General features: G+C 41.1%; 2 protein-coding genes across 5 annotated transcripts in view; one reads left to right on the forward strand and one right to left on the reverse strand.

Moving 5' to 3' along the window:
- Positions 1 to 23,132, forward strand: part of fam185a (family with sequence similarity 185 member A) — a 146,922-nt gene that overhangs the window by 72,413 nt on the left and 51,377 nt on the right. The window contains exons 7-8 of one of the 4 annotated variants that reach the window (XM_020527158.2): positions 14,183 to 14,317; positions 18,557 to 20,828. The exons of 1 other annotated variant lie outside the window; for it this stretch is intronic. In XM_020527158.2, the coding sequence (XP_020382747.1) occupies positions 14,183 to 14,317; positions 18,557 to 18,672 (251 nt within the window). In that variant the 3' untranslated portion in view covers positions 18,673 to 20,828. Of the gene's footprint in view, positions 1 to 14,182; positions 14,318 to 18,556; positions 20,829 to 23,132 lie in introns of those variants that run through there. 2 more of the 4 variants (XM_048610448.1, XM_048610447.1) reach the window with 2 other exon arrangements.
- The window catches only part of LOC109927212 (F-box and leucine-rich repeat protein 13), a 91,937-nt gene continuing 89,545 nt past the window's right edge, over positions 20,741 to 23,132 (reverse strand). Inside the window, exon 12 of the mRNA XM_020527161.2 lies at positions 20,741 to 21,562. Coding sequence (XP_020382750.2) covers positions 21,442 to 21,562 — 121 coding nt within the window. The 3' untranslated portion in view covers positions 20,741 to 21,441. The remainder of the gene's footprint in view (positions 21,563 to 23,132) is intronic.

A 23,132-nucleotide genomic window follows, 5' to 3' on the forward strand; every position in this document is an offset into this window, starting at 1 on the left:
ACAGATTAGCTCATCAACCATTATTGCTGTCTGTCTAGCAGTGGCAACCTTTTGATTCTCAACATGAGTTCATAAGATATAAGGGCAGAATTAGGCCCTATGGCTCATTGAAGTCTGCTCCACCATTCGATCATGGCTGATATGCTCCTCACCCCTATTTTCCTGCCTTCTCCCCAGAACCTTTCAACCCATTACCAATCAAAAATATCCTTAAATTTACTCATGGTCCCAGCATACCCTGTACTTTGGGGTAGTGAAGTCCACAGATTCACAACCCTTTGGGAGAAGTAGTTTCTCTTCAACTCTGTTTTAAATTTGCAACCCCTTATCCTCACACTATGACCTCCTTGTCCTAGAATGCTCCACAAGCATCTGCTCCACATCTATTTTATCTATACCTTTTTATCATCTTGAATACCTCAATTTGATCTCCCCTTTCATTCTTATAAATTGCAGAGAGTATAGGCCTAAACTAATTCAATCTCCTTTCATACAATAAACCCCTTATCTCTGGGATCAATCCAGTGAACTTCCTCTGAACTGCCTGCAGTGCCACTATATCTTCATTCATAAGGGGACCTAAACTATGTGCAATACTCCAGGTGCAGTCTTACCAATACATTGTACAGTTGCAACAATACTTCGTTACCCTTATATTCTATTCCTTTAGCTATAAAAGCCAACATTCCATTTGCTTTCTTTATTATCTGCTATACCTGCATGCTAGTTTTCTGTGACTCATGAATAAGGACATCCAGATCTGCACCAGAGAACTCCGAACTCTCTCCCCATTTAGATAATAGGTCACCTTCCCTTTTTTCCGACCAAAATGCATGACCCCACACTTATCCACATTAAACTCCATCTGCCACGTTTTGGCACACTGTGCTAACCTATCTATACCTATTTGTAAGGTTCTTATTTCCTCATTGCAGTTTACTGCCCTGACTTTTTATGTTGTCTGCAAATTTGGCTATATAGTCTTCTATCCCTGTATCCAAGTCGTTAATGTAGATTGTAAATAGCTGGGGTCCAAGAACCGAACCCTGTGGCTCACCCCTGGTTATTTCTTGCCATCCAGAAAAAAACCTAATTATCCCGAATCTCTGTCTTCTGTTCATCAGCCAGTCACATATCCAAGCTGATAAATTACCTAAATCCCATATGATCCAACCTTCTGAATTAACCTTTTTTTGTGGCACCTTATCAAATGCCTTCTGGAAGTCCAGATACATTACACCTACAGGATCCCCATTATCCCCACTTGCTTGTTACAACTTCGATGAACTCTAGCAAATTAGTCAAACGTGATTTGCCCTTCATAAAACCAAGCTGACTCTGACGTTTTGACTTTTCAAAGGTCCTGATATTGCTTCCTTGATAATTGATTCTAACACCTTGCCAACAACAGATGTTAAACTAACCAGTCTGTAATATCCCACATATTGAATCACTCCTTTTTGAATAAGGGTGTTATATTAGCATTTTTGCAATCCACTGGAACCTTTTCTGTGAACAAGGAAGTTTGAATTATTGTAACCAATGGATCCACTATCTCCGCCACTGCTTCCTTTAATACCCAAGGATGTAGGCCATCGGGCCCAGGGGACTTGTCTGCCCTCAGTCCTAATAGTTTGAGTACCTTTTCTCTATCAATGTTGATTGTTCTAAGTTCTACCCTTTTCTATTGCCTGTGACTTGCCCATTCCAATAGGAATGGTACTACTGTCCTCTACCGTGAAAACTGAGGCAAAGTATTGGTTTAGCATCTCTGCCATTTCAGTGTTCCCCACTATTAATACTTTGGTTTCATCTTCCAAGGGACCAATGTTCACCTGAGCGACTCTCTTCCCTTTTTATATACCTATAGAAGATTTTGCTATCCTTTTTGATATTTTGTGCTAGTTTTCTTTTGTAATTTACCTTAGGTCTTTTTATTAATTTTTTTAGTATCCCTTTGTTTGTGTTTGAAAGTTTCCCAATCCTCCAGCCTGTCACCGTCCTTTGCAATATGTTATACCTTAGTTTTTGACTTTATATTGTCCTTTATACATGGCTAAACAAGGAGGTTGTTTTTTTACCCTCTTACCATCTTTCTTCCTCACTGGGATATATTGTAGTTTTGAGGAATTGAATAAATAATTGCTGCTACTTATCCACTGTCTTACCTTTTAGCCTTCCTGCTCAGTATATTCGGGCCAAATCTGTCCTCATGCGTACATAATTTCCTTTGTTTAATTCCAGAACGCTACTGTGGGACTGCACTTTCTCATCCCCAAACTGAATTGTGAATTCTATCATACTATGGTCACTACTGCCTAGAGGATCATTAACTATGATGTCATCAATTAATCTCTCCTCATTACACAATAGCAAATTCTGGGTGGCCTGCTCCCTGGTTGGTTCCACAACATACTGCTCCAAGAAACAATCTCGAATACATTCAATGAACTCTGCCTCCAGGCTACCCTTGCCAATTTGATTCTTCCAATCTATGTGTGTATTATAATCACCCATGATTATTGCTGTAGCTTGCTTGCAAGCCTCTAATATTTATACTGTGTCCCACTGCGGAACTACTGTTTGGGGACCGATAGATTACTCCTACCAAGTACTTCTTCCCTTTTGCTATTTCTTATTTTTACCCAGACTGATTCCAGATCTTGATCTCCCGTACTTATGTCATTTCTTAATATAGCACTGATCTTTTCCTTCACCAGCAAAACTCCACCACCTCCTTTTCCTTTCAGTCTATCCCTCCGAAATGCCGAGTACCCATGGATATTCAATTCCCAGACCTGGTCTCCTTGTAACCATGTCTCCGTAATTACTACCAAATCGTAACCTTTATTTTTCTATTTGCACCGTTATCTCATTAATTTTGTTTCAAATGCTTCATGGATTTACATACAAAGTTTTAAATTTGTTCTACTGGTAAATTTCCCTACTGTTTTATAAACCCTTGGTGCATAAAGACAATCACCTGTTCTGTCTCTTTATTGTCTGGTAATGGTCTGCCACATCGCTAACCTGCACTCTTACCTCCTTTTTAATTTGGGTTTTCTAATTTCCCCTACAACTTCCTCCTCCTCCTTCTCCTCCTCCTCCCCCCCACCTCCTCATTTAGTTTAAAGCCCTGTCTACAGCCCTAGTTATGCAATTTGCTAGGACTCTGGTCCCAGCACGATTCAGATGAAGACTTTCCCGTTGGAACAGGTCCCTTCTTCCTCAGTACTGGTGGCAATGTCCCATGAATTCAAACTCATTTCTCCCACACCGATCTTCAAGCCACGCATTTACCTACTTAATCTTATTGACCCTCTGCCAATTTGCTCATGGGTCAGGTAGTAATCCAGAGATTATTACCTTTTTGGTTCTGCTTTATAATTTTAGCTCCTAGTTGTTCATACTCCCTTAGCAGAACCTTTTGTCCTAGTTTTATCTATGTTGTTGGTACCTACATGGACCATGACAACTAGATCTTTACCCTCCCACTCCAACTTCCTCTGCAGCCCAGATGAGATATCTTGAACCTGAGCACGAGGTAGGCAACACAACCTTCAGGACTTTCAATCCTGGTCACTGAAAACAGTACACTATCTCCAATTACAATTATATTTCTCTTCTCTCTCCCCTGCCCCACCCCACTTGAATGGCTCCCCTCACCATAGTGTTGCGGTAAGTGAGCCCATCCTCCCTGCAGTCCCCATTCCCGTTCACATAGGGAGCAAGACTCTCAAACCTGTTGCACAAGGACAAGGGTTGAGGCTTCTGCAACTCTACCTTCTGGATCCCTCTACCTGCCTCACTTATAGCCACACCCTCCTGACCCTGATCACTGACAGAATTCAAATTCGTGAGTTTAAGGGGTGTGACTGTCTCCTGAAACACAGCATTCAGGTAACTCTTCCACCCCCTCCCCCACCTCCCTGATGTGTTGCAACGTCCGAAGCTCAGAATCCAGCTCATAAACTCTGAGCCTGAGTTCCTCGAGCAACCAACATTTCCTACAGTTGAGGTCACTGGGAACTACAGTGGATCATATTATGGAATGTGGTGAATTTTTAAATTCTTCTGAAAGAATAATCTAACAGCTTCATATGTGGTTTCAGCTTCTACTGCTCATATCTACCTGTCAACATTATATACCATTTCAAATTCCATATAGGTTTCCCTTGGCTATTTCCTTAAATTTTGGAACCTTTGCCTATGTACTTCAGGCTCATATGGGGCCAATAAGATTCCTTTATGGAATCATAATCCTGAAAAACCTCTGACCGTGAAGCTTAAATTTCTTGCGCTTTACCTGCCAATTTACTCCATTAGAGCAGTCCTCTTTCGCCCAATTCATCTGTCTAACCATTTTCTCAAATGATCTGAAGAATGCCTCCACATCCCTTTCCTCAAATTTTGGTAGGGCCTGTGCAAACCTAAATGTATCCTTACTGGACTTGAATTATAACCCAGATTCTCCCACCAAGGCCTGCATCAGTATCTGATATCTCCTGTTTCAGCTGCATTGTTTTTAAGCTGATACTCATTTCCTGTGGAGTTTTCTCATTACATTCTAATTCGCGTTCTCTCATTTCCATTCCTTTTCTTCCCCTGCTGTTTCCCTCTCATTTTTCTTACTTTTGGAATTCTATATCCAGTTTTTTTTTACATTCTCTCATGCTGAAGCTGCTAAAACAGTTGTCAATTATCACCTGATTCCAATGTTCCACTTGAAGCTTTGGCAAAGATCTGTAGCTCGGGTAGTGGATGAGGTTCTTGACTTGCTCGCCGAGCTGGCTTGTTTTTGTTCAGACGTTTCGTCACCATGCTAGGTGACACCATCATATTAAAGAGGTATTATTAATATTATAGATATTAATATCTGTACATTCAGACAATGAAGGCCATCAGTTTAACTGGGACAACGTAACCATAGTAGCCCAAGCCAAACATAGACACGCACGGGAATTCCTAGAGGCATGGTTCTCCACCATGGTTCTTCAATCAACAAACACATAGAATTGGACCCCATATACAAACCCATACAGATCAAAACCAGAAATAACAGTACTCGCCATAATGGACGGGAGAGTATAAATTCCAAGTGGAGTAGAATAATGTCACTTCATCGGAGGCTCCGCTGATGATGTCACCTAGCGTGGTGACAAAACGCCTGAACAAAAACAAGCCAACTTGGCGAGTTAGTCAACAACCCCAATATTCCACTACTTAGAGTACTTGGGCTCTGTTATCTTCCTTCTAAACCCAAATGCCTGTGCCAGAATCTCACTTGCTGCATATGTAGTCAGCATGGACACTGGAAGTGTCCCCGATTTCCCACAGATTGCAGGAGAAGCATTCCATGGGGCCAGGTTCTCCTGCCATTTTGAACCTTATCAACTACAGAACTGATTACACAACTGTACCCACGAGTCACCAAAATCAGATCTCTTAGTGCCACTGTCTATTATCAACAAACTGCGAACGTAAAAAGTACCTTTTCTCTATCCAGAAAGAATTCTCCCAGACTTCAGATGTGATTCCTGTGAAGCCAAGCCTATGTCTGCGATCCCCTTCTCAATCGCGGTGACTGAGCTGACTTCTCCCAGAATCCTTCTTGGTCATTTCTCACCAGTACCCTGTGTCCTTCAGGGGAATCCATCAATGACATGGAAGGATTCAATGTTATACCCATTAGACTGGAGCTTTCCTGTTCTTCAATATGCTTTGTTTCACTCACAATTGTGGCCTGTTTTCTAACCAATTCACTCCCAGAACTGAGATAGTAGGAACCGCAGATGCTGGAGAATCGGAGACAACAAGGTGCAGGGCTGGATGAACACAGCAGGCCAAGCAGCATCATAGGAGCAGAGAGGCTGACGTTTCGGGCCTAGACCCTTCATCAGAAAAGGGGGAGGGGAAGGGGGTTCTGAAATAAATAGGGAGAGAGTGGGAGGCGGATAGAAGATGGATAGGTGGAGAGGAAACAAACAGGTCGAAGAGGTGGGGATGGGGCCAGTAAAGGTGAGTGTAGGTGGGGAGGTAGGGAGGGGATAGGTCAGTCCAGGGAGGACGGACAGGTCAACTCCCAGAACTGGTTTCTTACTTCCTGCTCAGCGTTTCACATAAGTAGAATTTAGGCTTCTCTGTGATGGATCTTCTGTCACTTTCTTGTGCTCAAGGATCTCTTCATTTGCTTTTCAAATGAGTAGCATTTCTACCCAGATTGATTCCATTAGTTTTCAGGGGCTGCATTTTCATTCTCACTAATTCTTTCTTAGATGATGCACTCATATCCTAATGTATTTGTGTTGACATCTGGAGTACTTTGGATTCACACAGAAGCAGCATTAGAAGAATTCAGTATTTACTAGTTACTATTATTTAAATTTAAATACCACACCGTCTGCCAACCCTCCATTAAACAAAACCACTAAGGAAAGCATTAATTGGTTATACACCACGGTATTTAAATTGGGAAATGTCAACAAAATAACTGACACATTTCTGCATGAAACCATCATCCTAAATACACAGTCCACAGACTAGTATGTCACAGCTAATGCTTTTTCATTACATATGTACAAAGCTGAAAGATTTTAATCAGGTAGTTACTAGCCTTTTTACAGCAACTCATATTTCAGTCTTAGATTAAATTTTCCAACTGACACAGTATTTATTACAATAACATCCACTGCATGTTTCCCAATTTAGTAACTCCTGGAACATATTAAGCCTTAAGCTAACAATTCCACATTTATTTGCAAGGCATTTGTTACCTCAGTGATTGGAAGTGTCCTCAGCTTCTGACTCCTGGAAGAAAAGAGTTGTTTTTGCCTTGTAGGAAAAAGCATCTCAAGCTTGAAAAAAAAAGGCCATTATTTATTTTCCCATTAGCAGTTGCAGCAAGCCACGGCTCTTAACCAGTAACCCAAAGACTTTGTAAGTGGAAATCAGCCATCCTGTACTTCCTACAAGTACATGAAAGTATCTGGAGGAGGCGAATCAATGAGTAACATGTCCTGACAAACCAAAAGGACATCTCAGTGGACTCTGTGAACAGAAACTGCCTTCCTGGTCTTTTCTTCTGCTCACAACATACATACTGCTTTTCTTTTCCGTGTTAGTGTGTGTGTAGAGGGGGATTTTATAAGTGGGTTGATACAGTGGCTGTATTGATCAGGAGTCGTTTAGGGCCAGGGTTGGGGTTAGTGGGAATAGTCCTTAGTAACTAGTCCAACTCAGGATGTTAGTAGTGGGGGATTCAGTAATGTAAACACCTTTTGAATGTCAAGAGGCAATGGTTACATTCTCTCTTACTGGGGATGGTCATTGTCTGGCATTTGTGTAGTACAAATGTTAATTTCCACATTTCAGCCAAAACCTGGATATTGTCCAGATCTTGTTGCATTTGAACATGAACTGCGTCAGTATTTGATGAATCGTGAACGATGTTGAACATTGTGCAGTTGTCATTCACTGATGATTGTCCAGAGTCAATGTTCCCAAACATAATCCATCACCATCTGTAAATAGGTCCTGGCCCACTGGCAGGACAGCCAAGCAGAGGTTGTAGCACAGTGCTATACAGATAAGAGGGAGTTGTCCTGCGAGTCCTTGACATTGACTCCAATTGAGGAAACCCCCTAATCACCATGTACTGTCCTCCCTTGGCTGATGACTCTGTGTTCTCCAATGTTGAACAACACTTGGAGGAAGCAACGCGGGGCAAGAATGGAAAACTTATGCTCCAGAACTGGCCGTACCCCTAAGCTCGGCTATTCCAGTGAAAGGTACAATACTGGTATCTACCCAAAAATATGGAAAACTGTCCAGTTATGTCCTGCACACACAAATCAAGACAAATGCAATCTGCCAAATTACTGCCCCATCAGTCTACCCTTGATCATTAGTAGAAACAGAGAAGGTGTCATCAACAGTGCTATCAAGCAGCACCTGCCCAGCAATAGCCTGCTCACTGACCCCTAGTCAAGGTTTCACCTGTCGAACTCAGCTGTTGACCTCATTACAGCCTTGGGGGTTACCAATGACTAGAAACTGTAATAGATTTTCTATGTAAATATGGTGTCTATGAAAGCAGGTCAGGAGTTAGGAATCCTGCAGCGAACGACTCACCTCCTGATTCCCCAAAGGGAATTAACAGAGTAGACTTAGAGAGAATATTTCATCACATGGGGCAATCTAGCATGAGAGTTCATTAGTTTTATGATAATGGATAACAGATTTAAAACAGGGGATAAGGAAAAATTATTTCTCTCAAAGGGTCCTGAATTTGTGGAATTCATTGCTACAGACTTTGATGGATGCTGGGATACTGAATAAATTTAAAGTAGGAGATAGATTTTTAGTTAGTAATAGGTTGATGAGTTTTGGAGGAAAGTGAAGTTTAAGCTGAGATGAGATCAACTGTGATCATATTGAATGGTGGAGCAGGCCCAAGGGACTGAATTGCATATTCCTGCTCCTAGCTTTTATGTTCTCGAGGGCAACTAAGCACAGGCAATAAAATGGTCGTACTAAATTGTCCATTGTGTCTAGGGATGTCCAGTCTAGGTGATTAGCCATGGTAAATGTGGGGCTACGGGGTTAGGATGGGGAGGTGGGTTTAGGTGGGATGCTCTTCAGAGGGTCAGTGTAGACTGATTGGGCCAAAAGCTTTTTTCCACATTGTAGAGAATCTAAGTGGGTGAGGTTATTAATGAATACCTTGCGTCAGTATTGATAAAGGAGAAGGACATATTGGATGGTCAGTATAGGGATACGTTGATATTCTAGAGAATTGCAATATTAAGAAAATGTTTTTGGATGAATTGAAAAACACTAAGGCAGACATTAAGATCCCTCGGAACTGATGAGATCTATATCAGAATTCTGAGGGAAGCAGGTGAGGAAATTGCTGGGGCCTTGTATAAAATCTTTGTACCTTTTCAGTTACAGGAGAGGCCCCAGAGGATTAGAGAATAGCTAGAGTTGTTCCTTTTAAGAAGAGCAACAGGGATAATCCAGGAAAATACAAGCCTTATGTCAGTGGTACGGAAATTATTGAAGAAGATTCTTAGGGGTGGGATTTACTCACATTTGGAAAAATATGAACTTATTAGTGCAGCATGGCTTTGTGTGGGGAAGGTCATGTCTTACAAACTTGATTGAGCTTTTTGAGGAAGTCACATTGCAGCTGTGCAGAGCTTTATTTAGGCCACATTTGGAATATTGTGTACAGTTCTGGTTGCCACACTACCAGAAGGATGTGGAGCTGGAGGCTTTGGAGAGGGTACAGAAACAGTTTACAAGGGTGTTGCCTGGTTTGAAGGGTGTCAGCTGTGAGGAGCGATTGGACAAACTTGGTTTGTTTTCACTTGAATGCCAAAGGATGGGGGGGCGGTGGGGAACCTGATATAATTTTGTCAACTTCTGAGAGGCATGGATAGTTGGAATCTTTTTCCCAGGCTAGAAATGTCGATTAGTAGGGGACAGAGGTTTAAGGTAATAGGGGGTAAGTTTAAAGGAGATGTAAGAGGTAAGTTTTGTACACAAAGGGTGGGAAGTGCCTGGAATTTGATACCAGAGGACATGGTGGAGGCAGATACGATTGCACTATTGAAGAGGCATCTTGATAGGTATATAAATAGGCAAGGAACATAAGAGTAATGGACCTCATAGAGGCAAAAGGCTGTTAGTTTAGAAAGGCATATGCGTGGGTGCAATCTTAGTGGGCTGAAGAACCTCTTCTTGTGCTGTACCGTTCTTTGTTTTTTTATATCCCCATGATCGCCACCATGGTTGGAGGTGCATTTTTAGGTGAGAGGGAGGATTAAAATTAAACAATGGTGCTTTACTGTTAAATAGTGCTCACAGGCTGCTTGCGAATGTGGCAGAATACTTTCAGGTTGAGAACTCGGTGCATGAATAGTCCAGCCATCTGCTTGCTTTTAGCGTCAACTGAAATATCAACTGTAGAGTTAACGGAAATGTTATTTAGATCACCAGACTGAAGCTAAAAATGCTCTCTGCTTGAGCAGCTGCAGTGAACCTGAAATTTCTAGACTAAAATCTATCCACATTGCTTCCAGCTATCACTGTACAAATCAGAAATTAAATCTAATATTTATAGCTCAACCACTGGCTCAACAAACTTGTTGAACTATCAAGGGATTTCAGCATACGTGTTGTTTTATTTTTCTACTGGAAGCTTGGTGTGGAACCATACAATGTCCACTTTCAAAATTAGCGTTTCAGTTACATTTGTTTTAATTATTGTTCATTTTTAGAAACCAGTTCTGTCATGATAGCATTCTTACAGTATACTTTGCTACTTCAAGGAAGTTAACTGCAATTGGGCTAAAGCAGTATATTAACCTGTGACACTATATTTGGCTGGATGTATGTGCAACATACTTATACAACATAATATCATTTTCAGTAAAGGCAAAATACTGTGGATGCTGGAAATCTGAAACAAAAATTTTTAGAGAATGTTGGAGAAACTCAGCAAGTCTGGGAGCATCTGAGATTCTCTCAGCTAGGGCCAGATCTGAGTTTCTTCAGCATACCTAAAAATGAGGTGTCAGCCTGGTGAAGGTACAGAACAGGACAACTTGCATGCCAAATAATATAAGCAAAATGTGATGAACAGAGCCAAGCGATCCCACAACCAGTGGATCAGGTCTAAGCTGTTCAGTACCTCTACCATGAACGGTGATGACAATTAAACAACTCTCTGGAGGAGCAAGTTCCACAAATATCCCTGTCCTCAATGATGAGGGAGTCTAGCACATTAGTGCAAAACGTGAATCTTCAGCCAGAAGTGCCAAGGAGATTATCCATCTTGGCCTCTTCCAGAAGCCCCTAGTATCACAGATGCCAGTCTTTGGGCAATTTGATTCACTCCATGTGATATCAAAAAACAGTTTAGAGACACTGGATACTGCAAAAGCTGTGGGTTCTGACAACATTCTGGCAATAATACTGAGACTTATGCTCCAGAATGTGTTGCACCCTAAGCCAAGCTCTTCCAGTACAGTTGCAACACTGGCATCTACCCGACAATCTGGAAAATTATCAAGATATATCCTGTGCGCACACAGCAGGACAAATCCAACCCAGCCAACTACCATCCCACATGACTATTCTCGATCATCAGCTAAGAGATGGAAGGTTCTCAGCAATAACTTGCTCACTGATGCCCAGTTTGAATTCTGCTAGGGCCATTCAGCTCTTAACTTCATTACAGTCTTGGATCAAACATGGACAATAAAAGCTGAATTCCAGAGGTGAAGTGAGAGTGATAGTGCTTGATATCAAAGCTATATATGATCAAGTATACCATCAAAGACCTCTAGCAAAGCTAGAGTCAATTGGGAATCAGAGCAGAAGCTCTCAGACGGTTGGACTCGTACTTGACTTACAGAAAGAAGGTTGTGGTTATTGGATATTAGTTATCTCGGCTCCAAGACATCTCTGCAGGGGTTCATCAGGGTAGTGTCCTAGGCCCAGCTATCTTCATCTTCTTCATCAACAACCTTCCCTCCAGCGTGTTCAGGAAAGTTTCCTCAAGCAGTATCCTCAAGTCCTACTTGGGAAGGGGAAAAACTTGACCTACTCTTGGGAAATAGGGCAGGACAGGTGACTGAGGTGAGAGTGGAGGAGCACTTTGGGACCAGTGACCATTGTTCTATTAATTTTAAAATAGTTATGGAGAAGATCAAAACTGTCCACAGGTTCAAGTTCTAAATTGGGGCAAGGTGAATTTTGATGGAATTAGACAGGAGCTTGCAGGGGCTGATTGGAGTAGTTTGTTTGCAGGCAAAGGGACCTCTGGCAAGTTGGAGGCCTTTAAAAGTGTGATAGCTAGAGTTCAAGGTCTGTATGTTTCTGTGAAGGTGAACAGCAAGGTTGGCAGGAATGGGGAACCCTGGATGACAAGAGATATTGAGACTGTGACTAGAAAAAAAGGAGGCATGGCTCAGGTACAGGCAGCTGGGATCAAGGGAATCCCTGGAGATATATAGGGGATACAGGAGGTTACTGAAGAAGGAAATCTGGAGGGCAAAAAGGGAGCATGAGATTGCTTTGGCTAGAAGATTAGGGTGAACCCAAAAGAGGTTCTTTAAGTATATTAAAGAAAAAAGAATAACTAGAGAGAGAATAGGACCCCCTCAAGGACCAAAATGGACATTTACATGTGGAATCGCAGGAGATGGGCAAGGTCCTCCATGAATATTTCTCCTGTGTTTACCGTGGAGAAAGACATGAAGACTTGGGGAAGTTAGTTGCGATATCTTGGGTATCACAGTAGGCGGTGTTGGAAGTATTAGAATGTACGAAGGTGGATAAATCTCCTGGTCCTGACCAGATATATCCAAGAACCCTGCAAGAGACTAGAGAAGAAGTTGCGGGGGCCCTGGCTGATATGTTTTTATCATTGTTAGCCATGGGTGAGATCCTGGAAGACTGGAGGTTACGAATGTTCTGCCTTTATTCAAGAAGGGCTGCAGAGAAAAACCTGGGAATTATAGACTAGGTGAGCTGAACATCTGTGGAAGGTAAGTTACTTGAGAAGATCTAAGGGATAAGATATACATGCATTTGGAAAGATAGGATTTGATTAGGGAATAGTCAGCATAGCTTCATGCATAGGAGATCATGCCTCACAAATTTGTTCGTGTTTTTTGATGAAGTGAGACTAGAAAAGTTGATGAGGGCAGGGCAGTAGACATAGTCTGTATCGATTTCAGTAAGGCCTTTCATTAGGTTCCATGTGGTAGGCTGCTCTGGAAGGTTAGATAGCATGAAATCCAGGGAGAGCTGGCAAATTGGATACACAATTGGCTTGATGGTAGGAAGCAGAGAGTGATAGTGGAAGGATATTTGTCGGACTGTGAATAGTGGTGTGCCTCAGAGGTCGGTGCTGGGCCCATTGCTGTTTGTAATCTATATCAACATGGGCACCTGAAGGGCAACTTCTTTACATAGAGGGTGGAACACAAATGGAATGAGCTGCCAGTGGAAGTGGTTGAGGTGGGTACTTTAAGAGGCGTTTGGATGAATACATGGATAGGAAAGGTTTAGAAGGATATGGACCAAGTGCAGGGAAATGAGGTTAGCGTGAATGGACACTTTGGTTGACATGGGCCAGTTTGGGCCAAAGGGTCTGTCTCTGTGCTGTAGGACTCAATGACTGTATGACTCTATCATAAGATCAGAACAGGGAATGTTCAATGATTACATAATGTTTAGCACCATTCGTGACTCCTCAGATACTGAAGCACTCCATATCCAAATGCAACAAGACCTGGCCAATTTCCTGGCTTTGACTTAAAAGTGGCAAATAACATTCATGACCTACAAATGCCAGCGAATGACATTCAGTAGTGTTGCCATCACTGAATCCCTCACTATCGACATCCTGGAGGTTACTATTAACCACAAACTGAACTGGACTAGCCATATAAATAGGGTGGCTACAAGAACAGGTCAGAGACTAGGAATCCTGCAGTGAATAACTCACCCGACTCCCCAAAGCCTGTCCTCTGTCTACAGGGTACAAATCAGGAGTCTGATGGAATATTCTGCACTTGCCTGGATGAGTGCAGCTCAGCAACATTCAAGGATCTTGATCACTGTCCAGAACAAAGCAGCCCACTTGATTGGTACCAAACTCACATCCAGATTCAGTGATTCCACCACTGGTGCTCGGCCGCAGCGTGTACTATCGATAAGCTGCACTGCAGAAATTTACCAAGGCTACTTAGACAGCATCTTCCAAACTCATGACCAATTCCATCTAGAAGGACAAGGGCAGTAGATATGGGAACCCTACTACCTTCAAGTTCCCCTCCAAGCCACTGACCATCCTGACTTGGAAATATATCACTGTTCCTTCACTGTCAAAATCCTGGAATTCTCTCCCTAAAGGTCTACGTACAGCATATGGACTGCATCAGTTTAAGAAAGTAGCTGACTGCCGCCACCACCACAAGGGCAACTAGGATTAGACCATGAATGCTGGCTTGGCCAGGGAAAAATTCTCTGTATTTGTTTCATGATACCATTTCACATCGACTGGAGTATTGATATTTTAGGGATGTATTTATTTATGTTTATACCCCAGCGTTGTGTTTATATCATTACTTTTTATTCATTCTAAAACTTGTCTTGATCATGACAGGTTCTATCACATTAAAACTGCCTAAAGCCTTAAGAGCTGAGCTACTGCTATCTGGATCAATAGTAGAGGTCAGTCCTGAGATTCATCTGGAGGACATTGATAATAGCACTCAGCAAAATCACCAAACTGTTCACGGTAAGATGAATCTTTACAGGAATATACCTAAATTTAGATGTGAAAAGAATTTTCCATATACAGCATACCTTAATTTAGCTTGAATTGTTAACTTCTAGCTTTGCACAACCAACATTTAGAAAATCTGCCTTATTAAATACAACATCGCACAGAATCCATTATTTATTTTTTAGAACTTTGGCTCTGGAAATAAAATGAGTGTTTACTAAAGTAGTTAATTGAAAATAAGAAACAGTTATATTATCCAAATTTCCAGCATTTATCATTTTCATTTAATTGTGATTCTGGAACTGATTTTTTTTGTTTTCAAACTCTGCTTAAGTTGTATGGTAATAGTTTTGATTAGTTTAAAGTATAATTTATTCCCCATCAGTGAATGTCACTTACCACTTGTCAGCCCAAGTCTGTATATAGTCCAGATCTTGATTTTGTATTGCAGTGTGCTTTCTCATAGCACCGTTCTTCAAAAATAAATCAAATTCTATTTTTGATCTTTAAAGATGTCTCATACCTGATTAGACTATCTTGAAGCACATTGGTTTTTTTTTTCTATTCATTTGTGGGATGTGGGCGTCACAGCCTGGCCAGCATTTCTTGCCCATCCCTAGTTGCCCTTGAGAAGCTGGTGGTGAGCTGCCTTCTTGAACCACTGCAGTCCACCTGCCGTGGGTTGACCCACAATGCTATTAGGGAGGGAGTTATAGGATTTTGACCTAGCGACAGTGAAGGGACGGCAATATATTTCTAAGTCAGGATGGTGAGTGACTTGGAGGGGAACTTGGAGGTAGGGGTGTTCCCATAAGTCTGATGCCCTTATCCTTCTAGATGGAAATAGTTGTGGGTTTGGAAGGTCTGTCTAAGGATCTTTGGTGAATTTCTGCGGTGCATCTTGTAGATTGTACATACTGCTGCTACTGAGCGTCAGTGGTAGATGGACTGAATGCTTGTGGATGTAGTGCCAATCAAGCAGGCTGCTTTGTCCTGGATGGTGTCGAGCTTCTTGAGTGTTGTTGGGGCTGCACTTGTCCAGGCAAGTGAGGAGTATTCCATCACACTCCTGACTTGTGACTTGTAGATGGCGGAGAGGCTTTGAAGAGTGAGGAGGTGAGTTACTCGCCGCAGTACTCCTAGCTTCTGGCCTGCTCTTGTAGCCACTGTGTTTATATGGTGAGTCCAGTTGAGTCTGTGGTCAATGGTAACCCCCACGATGTTGATAGTGGGGGATTCACTGATGATAACACCATTGAATGTCAAGGGGTGGTGGTTAGATTATCTCTTATTGGTGATGGTCATAGCCTGGCATTTGTGTGTCGCGAATGTCACTTGCCACTTGTCAGCCCAAACCTGGATATTGTCCAGATCTTGTTGCATGTGAACATGGACTGCTTCAGTATCTGAGGAGTCATGGTGCTGAACATAGTGCAATCATCGGCGAACATCCCCACTTCTGACCTTATGATGGAGGGAAGGTCATTGATGAAGCAGCTGAAGATGGCTGGGCCTAGGACACTACCCTGAGGAACGCCTGCAGAGATGTCCTAGAGCTGAGTTGATATGATTGACCTCCCACAACCACGACCATCTTCCTATTTGTCAGGTATGACTCCAACCTCCGGAGAGTTTGCCCCCCGATACCCATTGATTCCAGTTTTGCCAGGGCCCCTTGACGCCACACTCGGTCGAATGTAGCCTTGATATCAAGGGCTGTCACTCTCACCTCACCTCTGGAATTCAGCTCTTTTGTCCATGTTTGAACCAAGGCTGTAATGAGATCAGGAGCTGAGTGGCCCTGGCCTTTAGCAGGTGCTGCTTGATAGCGCTGTTGATGACACTTTCCATCACTTTACTGATGATCGAGAGTAGATTGATGGGGCGGTAATTGGCCGGGTTGGATTTGTCCTGCTTTTTGTGTACAGACATAGTTGGGCAATTTTCCACATTGTTGGGTAGATACCAGTGTTGTAACTGTACTGGAACAACTTGGCTAAGGGAGCAGCAAGTTCTGGAGCACAAGTCTTCAGTACTATTGCCGGAATGTTGTCAGGGCCGGTAGCCTTTGCAGTATCCAGTGTCTCCAACCATTTCTTGATATCACGTGAAGTGAATCGAATTGTTTGAAGACTGGTATCTGTAATGCTGGGGACCACTGGAGGAGGCCAAGATGGATCATCCACTCGGCAGTTCTGGCTGAAGATTGTTGCGAATGCCTCAGTCTTATCTTTTGCACTGATGTGCTGGGCTCTTTCATTATTGAGGATGGGGATATTTGTGGAGTCTTCTCCTCCAGTGAGTTGTTTAATTGTCCACCACCATTCACGACTGGATGTGGCAGGACTTCAGAGCTTAGAGATGATCTGTTGGTTGTGGGATTGCTTAGCTCTGTCTATCACTTGCTGCTTTTGCTGCTTGGTGTGCAAGTAGTCCTGTTTGGTAGCTGTACCAGGTTGATACCTCATCTTCAGGTATACCTGGTGCTGCTCCTGGCATGCCCTCCTTTATTCCTCATTGAACCAGGGTTGATGCCCTGTCTTGACGGTAATGTTGAGTGGGGGATATGCTGGGCCACGAGGTTACAGATTGTGCTGGAGTACAATTTCTGCTGCTGTTGATGGCTCACAGCGCCTCATGGATGCTCAGTCTTGAATTGCTAGATCTGTGTGAAGTCTGTCCCATTTAGCACGGTGATAGTGCCACACAACATGATGGAAGTCATTATCAATATGAAGGCAGGACTTTGTCTCCATAAGGACTGTGCAATGGTCACTCTTACCGATACTGTCATGGACAGATGCAACTGCAGCTGGCAGATTAGTAAGGATGAGGTCAAGTACGTTTTTCCCTCTTGTCAGTTTCCTCACCACCTGCCGCAGACCCAGTCTAGCAGCGATGTCCTTTAGGACCCGACCAGCTTCGACTCGATCAGTAGTACTGCTGCCGAGCCACTCTTGGTGGTGGACATTGAAATCCCCCACTCAGAGTACATTTTGTGCCCTTGCCATCCTCAGTACTTTTTCGGTATGTGGTAATCAGCAGGAGGTTTCCTTGTCCGTGTTTAACCTGAAGCCATGAGACTTCATGGGGTCCGGAGTCAATGTTGAGGACTCCTCGAGCAATAGCCTCCCGACTGTATACCACAGTGCTGCCGCCACTTCTGCTGGATCTATCCTGCCGGTGGGACAGGACATATCATGGGATGGTGATGGTGGTGTCTGGAACGTTGTTTGTAAGTTAAGATTCTGTGAGTATGACTATGTCAGACTGTTGCTTAACTAGTCTGTGAGACAGCTCTCCCAATTTTGGCACTAGCCCCCAGATGTTAGGAGGACTTTGCATGGTCAACAGAGCTGTTTCTGCCGTTATCTTTTCTGATGCCTTGGTTGAAGCCAGGTGATCCACGCAGTTTCATTTCTTTGAGACTTTGTAGCAATTCGTACAACTGAATGACTTGCAATGCCATTTCAGAGGGCAGTTGAGAGTCAACCACATTGCTGTGGGCCTGGAGTCACATATAGGCCAGACCAGGTGAGGGTGGCATATTTCACCTCCTGAAGGACATCCGTGAATCAGATAGGTTTTTCCGACAATTGGCAATGATTTCATGATGATCAGTAGATTCGTAAAGCAAATGGAATGTTGTTTCCATTGATAGTCTTAAACAATATGTCCATTCTTTTAAGTATGGACAGTAATGTTAAAACAAGTAAATTCTGTGTTGCTAATTATCCAACTTCAAGATAAATATGTCAACATATTTAGCAATTCAGGCATCATCTGTGGAGAAGTTAAAGTTTCAGGTGATGACTTTTCTTATTAATGGTCATCACCTGAAATACCTTTTCAGTGACCACAGATGCTGTCTAACTTGCTGGGTTTTCTCAGCAGTTTGTTTTATTTCAGATTTTCAGTACCTGTGTATATTTTTGTATAAATCTAAACTAGCTTTTGAAATATTTCATGTTTATTCTGTCTAAATTACTTTATTTCTAAATTACAGATTGTACAAATAAATACATCGGTTATATGTTATATTTCTAAAAATATATGGATAACATAAACCATTGAAAATATGTTATTTAAACAGAACAATGACTATAAAATACAGCAACCTTGAAACGGGGTGGTTGGATGAGGTTTGCAAAAAAATGTGTTGCCAAAGGAATAGACTGTATCAACCCAAATGTGATTTGTAAGGTGAAATATGAATTCAGTAAGTAATACATTTTTCCCCTGGGATTTCAGCTTTTCTGAATGGTAGAGGAGAAGATGCTCATTTAATCAAGGCTCATGCAGTGCGTGGTACGCTGAACATTAAAAGCTATAGTTGGATTGAATCTCTGAAGCTAAAGTCATTGTAATGAGTCCCTACTATACCAAATGGACTTTTGTTACCTCCATATTGATGAGTTGCGAGCTTCCATGTATAGTTATTAGATGTACTTCTGCAACTTTATTTCAACTGTAAAGAAAATTATATTAATCATGTTTATGTCATGATAATATGTTATACATTGTTCAGAAATTATCTGTAACTGATTAATTGTCAAGTTTTTGCCAGTTTTTAGGCATTTAATTTTATAGCGTTTTTATGTTCTTCAAACAAATGTAGAGTATTAGCCTAATAATAGAATGTAATGGTCAGTCACTCTTCCTCCAAAATTGCTTCTACAATTTGTAATTAATACCATTTAAATTAGAAATATTTGATAGGTTGATAGGAATGGATACAAAGTGGATACCATTACTTGAAGATGGAGAGCACACTGATTAGCATGCTGAAGCTTAAAGGGCATCTTGCTTAGGGTTGCCAACTAGCTGAACAATGTAATGCACAATCACCCATAACTATTACATTTACCTCAGAGGTTGGATACCCTACATTTTAGGATCTTTGCTTGATTTCACACCATCACTTCTTGTTCAAGTTCCAAAAACCCAGGAGGCTTTCTGAAACCGAACTATTGGCTTCTCCCAGTTCTTTTATATTCTTCCTTGTCAAATACTTACCCCCATTCTCCATAAAATTAAACTTCAGTTGTGACTTCAATTGCTACACATGGTAAAGAATCCTGTCATGTAAATAAAAACCCTCAGTTCAAGATGATTCTAGCTCCACTCATTATTCTTGCATCTTACAGGCTGCTACTGGCTCTGCAAACAATAATGGTATCCTAACAAAGATTCTCCCAACTCTCATAGTTAGTAAGAACTGCAGCTGCTGGAGTCAGAGATAACACAATGTGGAGCTGGAGGAACACAGCAGGCCAGGCAGCATCAGAGGAGCAGGAAAGTTGATGTTTCTAATTTAAATGGTATTTAATACAGAGTATAGAAGCAATTTTGGAGTAAAGTTCCAGTCAGCGAACAAGCAATAACTATGATACATATGCTGAGCTAAGCACTCAATCATACCAAAAACAGGTTGGCGACTAAAGTGAGGAAAAAGGAAAACTAGATTTGGAGGATCATCCGTTCTAACACCTGTGCGATAGACATGGTGCACTAACACTCCTCTACCCACCACTCCCCCACTTTAAACACAGGGCAAGAGAGACATTTCACACAATCAGTTAAGCCACTGATTGGCTGGGATCTTCCAGGCACTCTAGTCCTACAGTTGTTGACTTTGCCCTGTGCAGGCTGTCAGTGCAGCAGCAGATCTTAAGATCGAGACTATTTCAACAGAAAATGACCCCAAGATGACAATGAACTGGGAACCCCAATGAACGAGAATGCAACTGTGGTCAAATCCTATTGGAGGAGCTCTAGAATTTGACACAATCCCAAGAGAGTCTGAAAGAAACAATGATTCTTGCAGGAGATGCAGCTAGCACTGGGATATTTGGTTCCTCTCAGTTCAATTTGCACAAATTACCATGTTGAAAATGAGACAACCAGGTGCAGATTCTTGGGGTGTCTCTGACTTACAGGTTTTATTGTTCAACATAATACAGGAAAAATATATTATCATAATATTCAGTTTTAATCCTGCATCTTCTGACATTGCCTTGAATTTGAACTAAATTTACTTATTAAAGAGAAATTAATTCCTCCTATGCATTAAAACATGCCCTGCTGATTAATGGGTGTAAATACAGGTATTTCTGCTATCATGCGTGTTTCATTAAAGTGAATTGGGGCTGTGATGCGATTGATGAATAGTCGATGCTGTTTGGATAACGCAAACTTTAAACAGTACAGTATAGCAATTTTCTATAACTGTTTCCCATAACGCGATTTTCTATTACAATTTTCTATAGTGTGAGGTCACACAAGAATACAACTATCGTGTTATAGGAGAACTACCTGTACTTTGAGGCATTCTGAGCTTGTGAATGGTGCTGAATAAAAATGCAGATATTTATTTTTGTTACCATTTTCCTAATTCAAATGCATGCAATGTAATTTCATAACAAAACCATGTTGTTATTGAATAATTGTCATTTATTTGTCCATTTGTTTTGAAATGTGAATATCCAAAAAGTAGTTTAAATAAACTTCTTCAAACTTTGAACAAACTGTTGCAATGATGTAACTTGAATATTTCATTAGTAGAATTACCTTATAGCTCATTAAGTGATGTATATAAGCCAGTGTTGCACAAGTTAAACTTTTAACTGAAATGCACAAATATATAATTTTGAAACAAGAATATCACAGTTGAAAATCTATAATATTCAACCTTAAAATTTAGATGAAATGTGTGACATGCATTGTTGGTTACTGTATCTAAATTTTTTGATTATTTTTATCAATTTTTGACTTCTGTTTTTGCAGTGGTCATTCCTCTATTATTGAAGGACTCGTATAACATTGTGCTATCCTTCCTGTTACAGAAATCAAATACCAGAATTAAACATTGGAAAAAAACTTGACTATTGACACAACTTTAGTTGTAATATTTTGTGGACACTAGTTCAAATGATATTGGTAATCAATCTAGTTGTCTTTCAATACAAATACAATCTCTATCTTGAACTTTTAATTGTGAAATTAATTTTTTGTTTCACAAATGGTCAAAGTAATTGTTAAAGGTTACATCTATGGATTATTAAAAGTATATAATCTTATATATAGAAAGTAAATTTCTGATTTTCTTAACAATTTGATGATTAAGCATTTCATGTCTATTCATCTTCCATGTTGGCGACCAGCTCATTCCCTTCGTTATCATATCCAAACCATGATGGTGGGTTCTCGTCATTGTATTCCAAATGCTGAACATTGGTTACTGCTTTGACAGCTTCTCTAAATTAAAGAAACAGAACATTATTAGATGCAATAAACAAATGGCTGCAGTGAACTGTGTAACACAACCTAAAAGATAGAGGTAAAGAGAATGGAAGACCATTTTAACTTTTCAATGTGTTTCATGTTGGTTGATGCCATTGCCAGGAGAACTCTAGCAAAATTGTAGTATCTTGTCTGTTTTTACTACATTAAAGGTGTTCTAGCTTTGAGTTGTTTACTGTAGAGTACAGAATTTCTTGTGTGAAAGCTATTAATTTTAATTGGGGAAAGTTGTACATTTTTTAAAAAATATAGTGAAACCACATGCAGACTGAAGCAATAGTGGCTGTTCTCTTTTCATTCTGCTGTCATAAAAGCTTTATCTTAAACTATAACTTGCACTAATCATTTTTAATTGAGACTACTGGGTTAATTTACAAATTGCTGATGGTTATGTACTGTGGACCTACACAACTTGAAATTGGTTTAACTATCAAAATTTATTTTGAATTAAGCCTTTGCACACAAATCTCATACATGGCATACTTGTTCAGTGTTCTAAATTTTGATCACCAAATATCTAATGTATACCTTGAATAGATCAGGCAAGTAGTTTTAAAAAAAGAAATGGCAATTTCAGCTGCCACATTATACTAAAGACAGTATCATGATTGGCGGGTCTTTTGTTGTAGAAGATTGATTTCCTTGACTTGCTTTTGGAGCAGTACTTCAGGAGGCTCCAGTTGTCAAGAGAGATGGTTGGGGAGCTCTACAGGCTTCTTGAGGCATACCTTCTATCTGCTGACCCTGCAGACATGCTAATGCAAGTGACCATCATGTTCATCTTTTATGATTGCCAAGGGGGACCTATCAGGGTGTCTCAACCACACAAATATGTCAGGCAATAGACCAAATTTAAGGGATGGTTACTTTGAAACAAGAAAAACCCATTTCTGTCAGTAATGATAACACTTTCAGAATCACATCACTCTGCAGGAGAAAAAGTACAAAAACTGCCATATCATCAAGTGTGTAATACAGCAGATAATTAGGATACTGAAAGTGAGGGTCAGATACTTTAACAGGTCTAGAAAATCCCCATGTTGCATACCAGTCAGCTTATCCAGAATAATAATGGAATTTTGCATCCTGCATAATAGTGCTTAACATGGGGCTGGTGGTATGCTAGAAAAGGCCTATAGACCTTACCATTTGGTGAGCAAGAGGATGGATGGGAATTGGAAGACATGACACATAGGCTGTGGGAGCATCTTTCAGTCATAGGTTGGTGCTTCATGTAGACATGTCACCCATACCACTTGTGGTATAGGTACCGACCTGATCTAATCTGTCCACCAGCTTTCCTAAACTGGAGTATACATATGATCCCAGAGTCTGTGGGATCTGAAGCTTCTAGGAAGGTTAAAAATAGTGATTTGAGTGGCTTATGACTCTCAGCAAGAGCCACAAGCAAAATTGGTAACCCCTTTTAAAAAAATCATGGTGGAAGTGGACAACTCCAGCCTCCTACCGTAATGGAGAAAGTACCTAGCGGAATTGCTGAGATTTTACATATTAATTTGTGTGC

The sequence above is a fragment of the Rhincodon typus genome, chromosome 22 (assembly GCF_021869965.1).
Source record: "Rhincodon typus isolate 14 chromosome 22, sRhiTyp1.1, whole genome shotgun sequence".
In the NCBI taxonomy this organism is placed as follows: Eukaryota; Metazoa; Chordata; class Chondrichthyes; order Orectolobiformes; family Rhincodontidae; genus Rhincodon; species Rhincodon typus.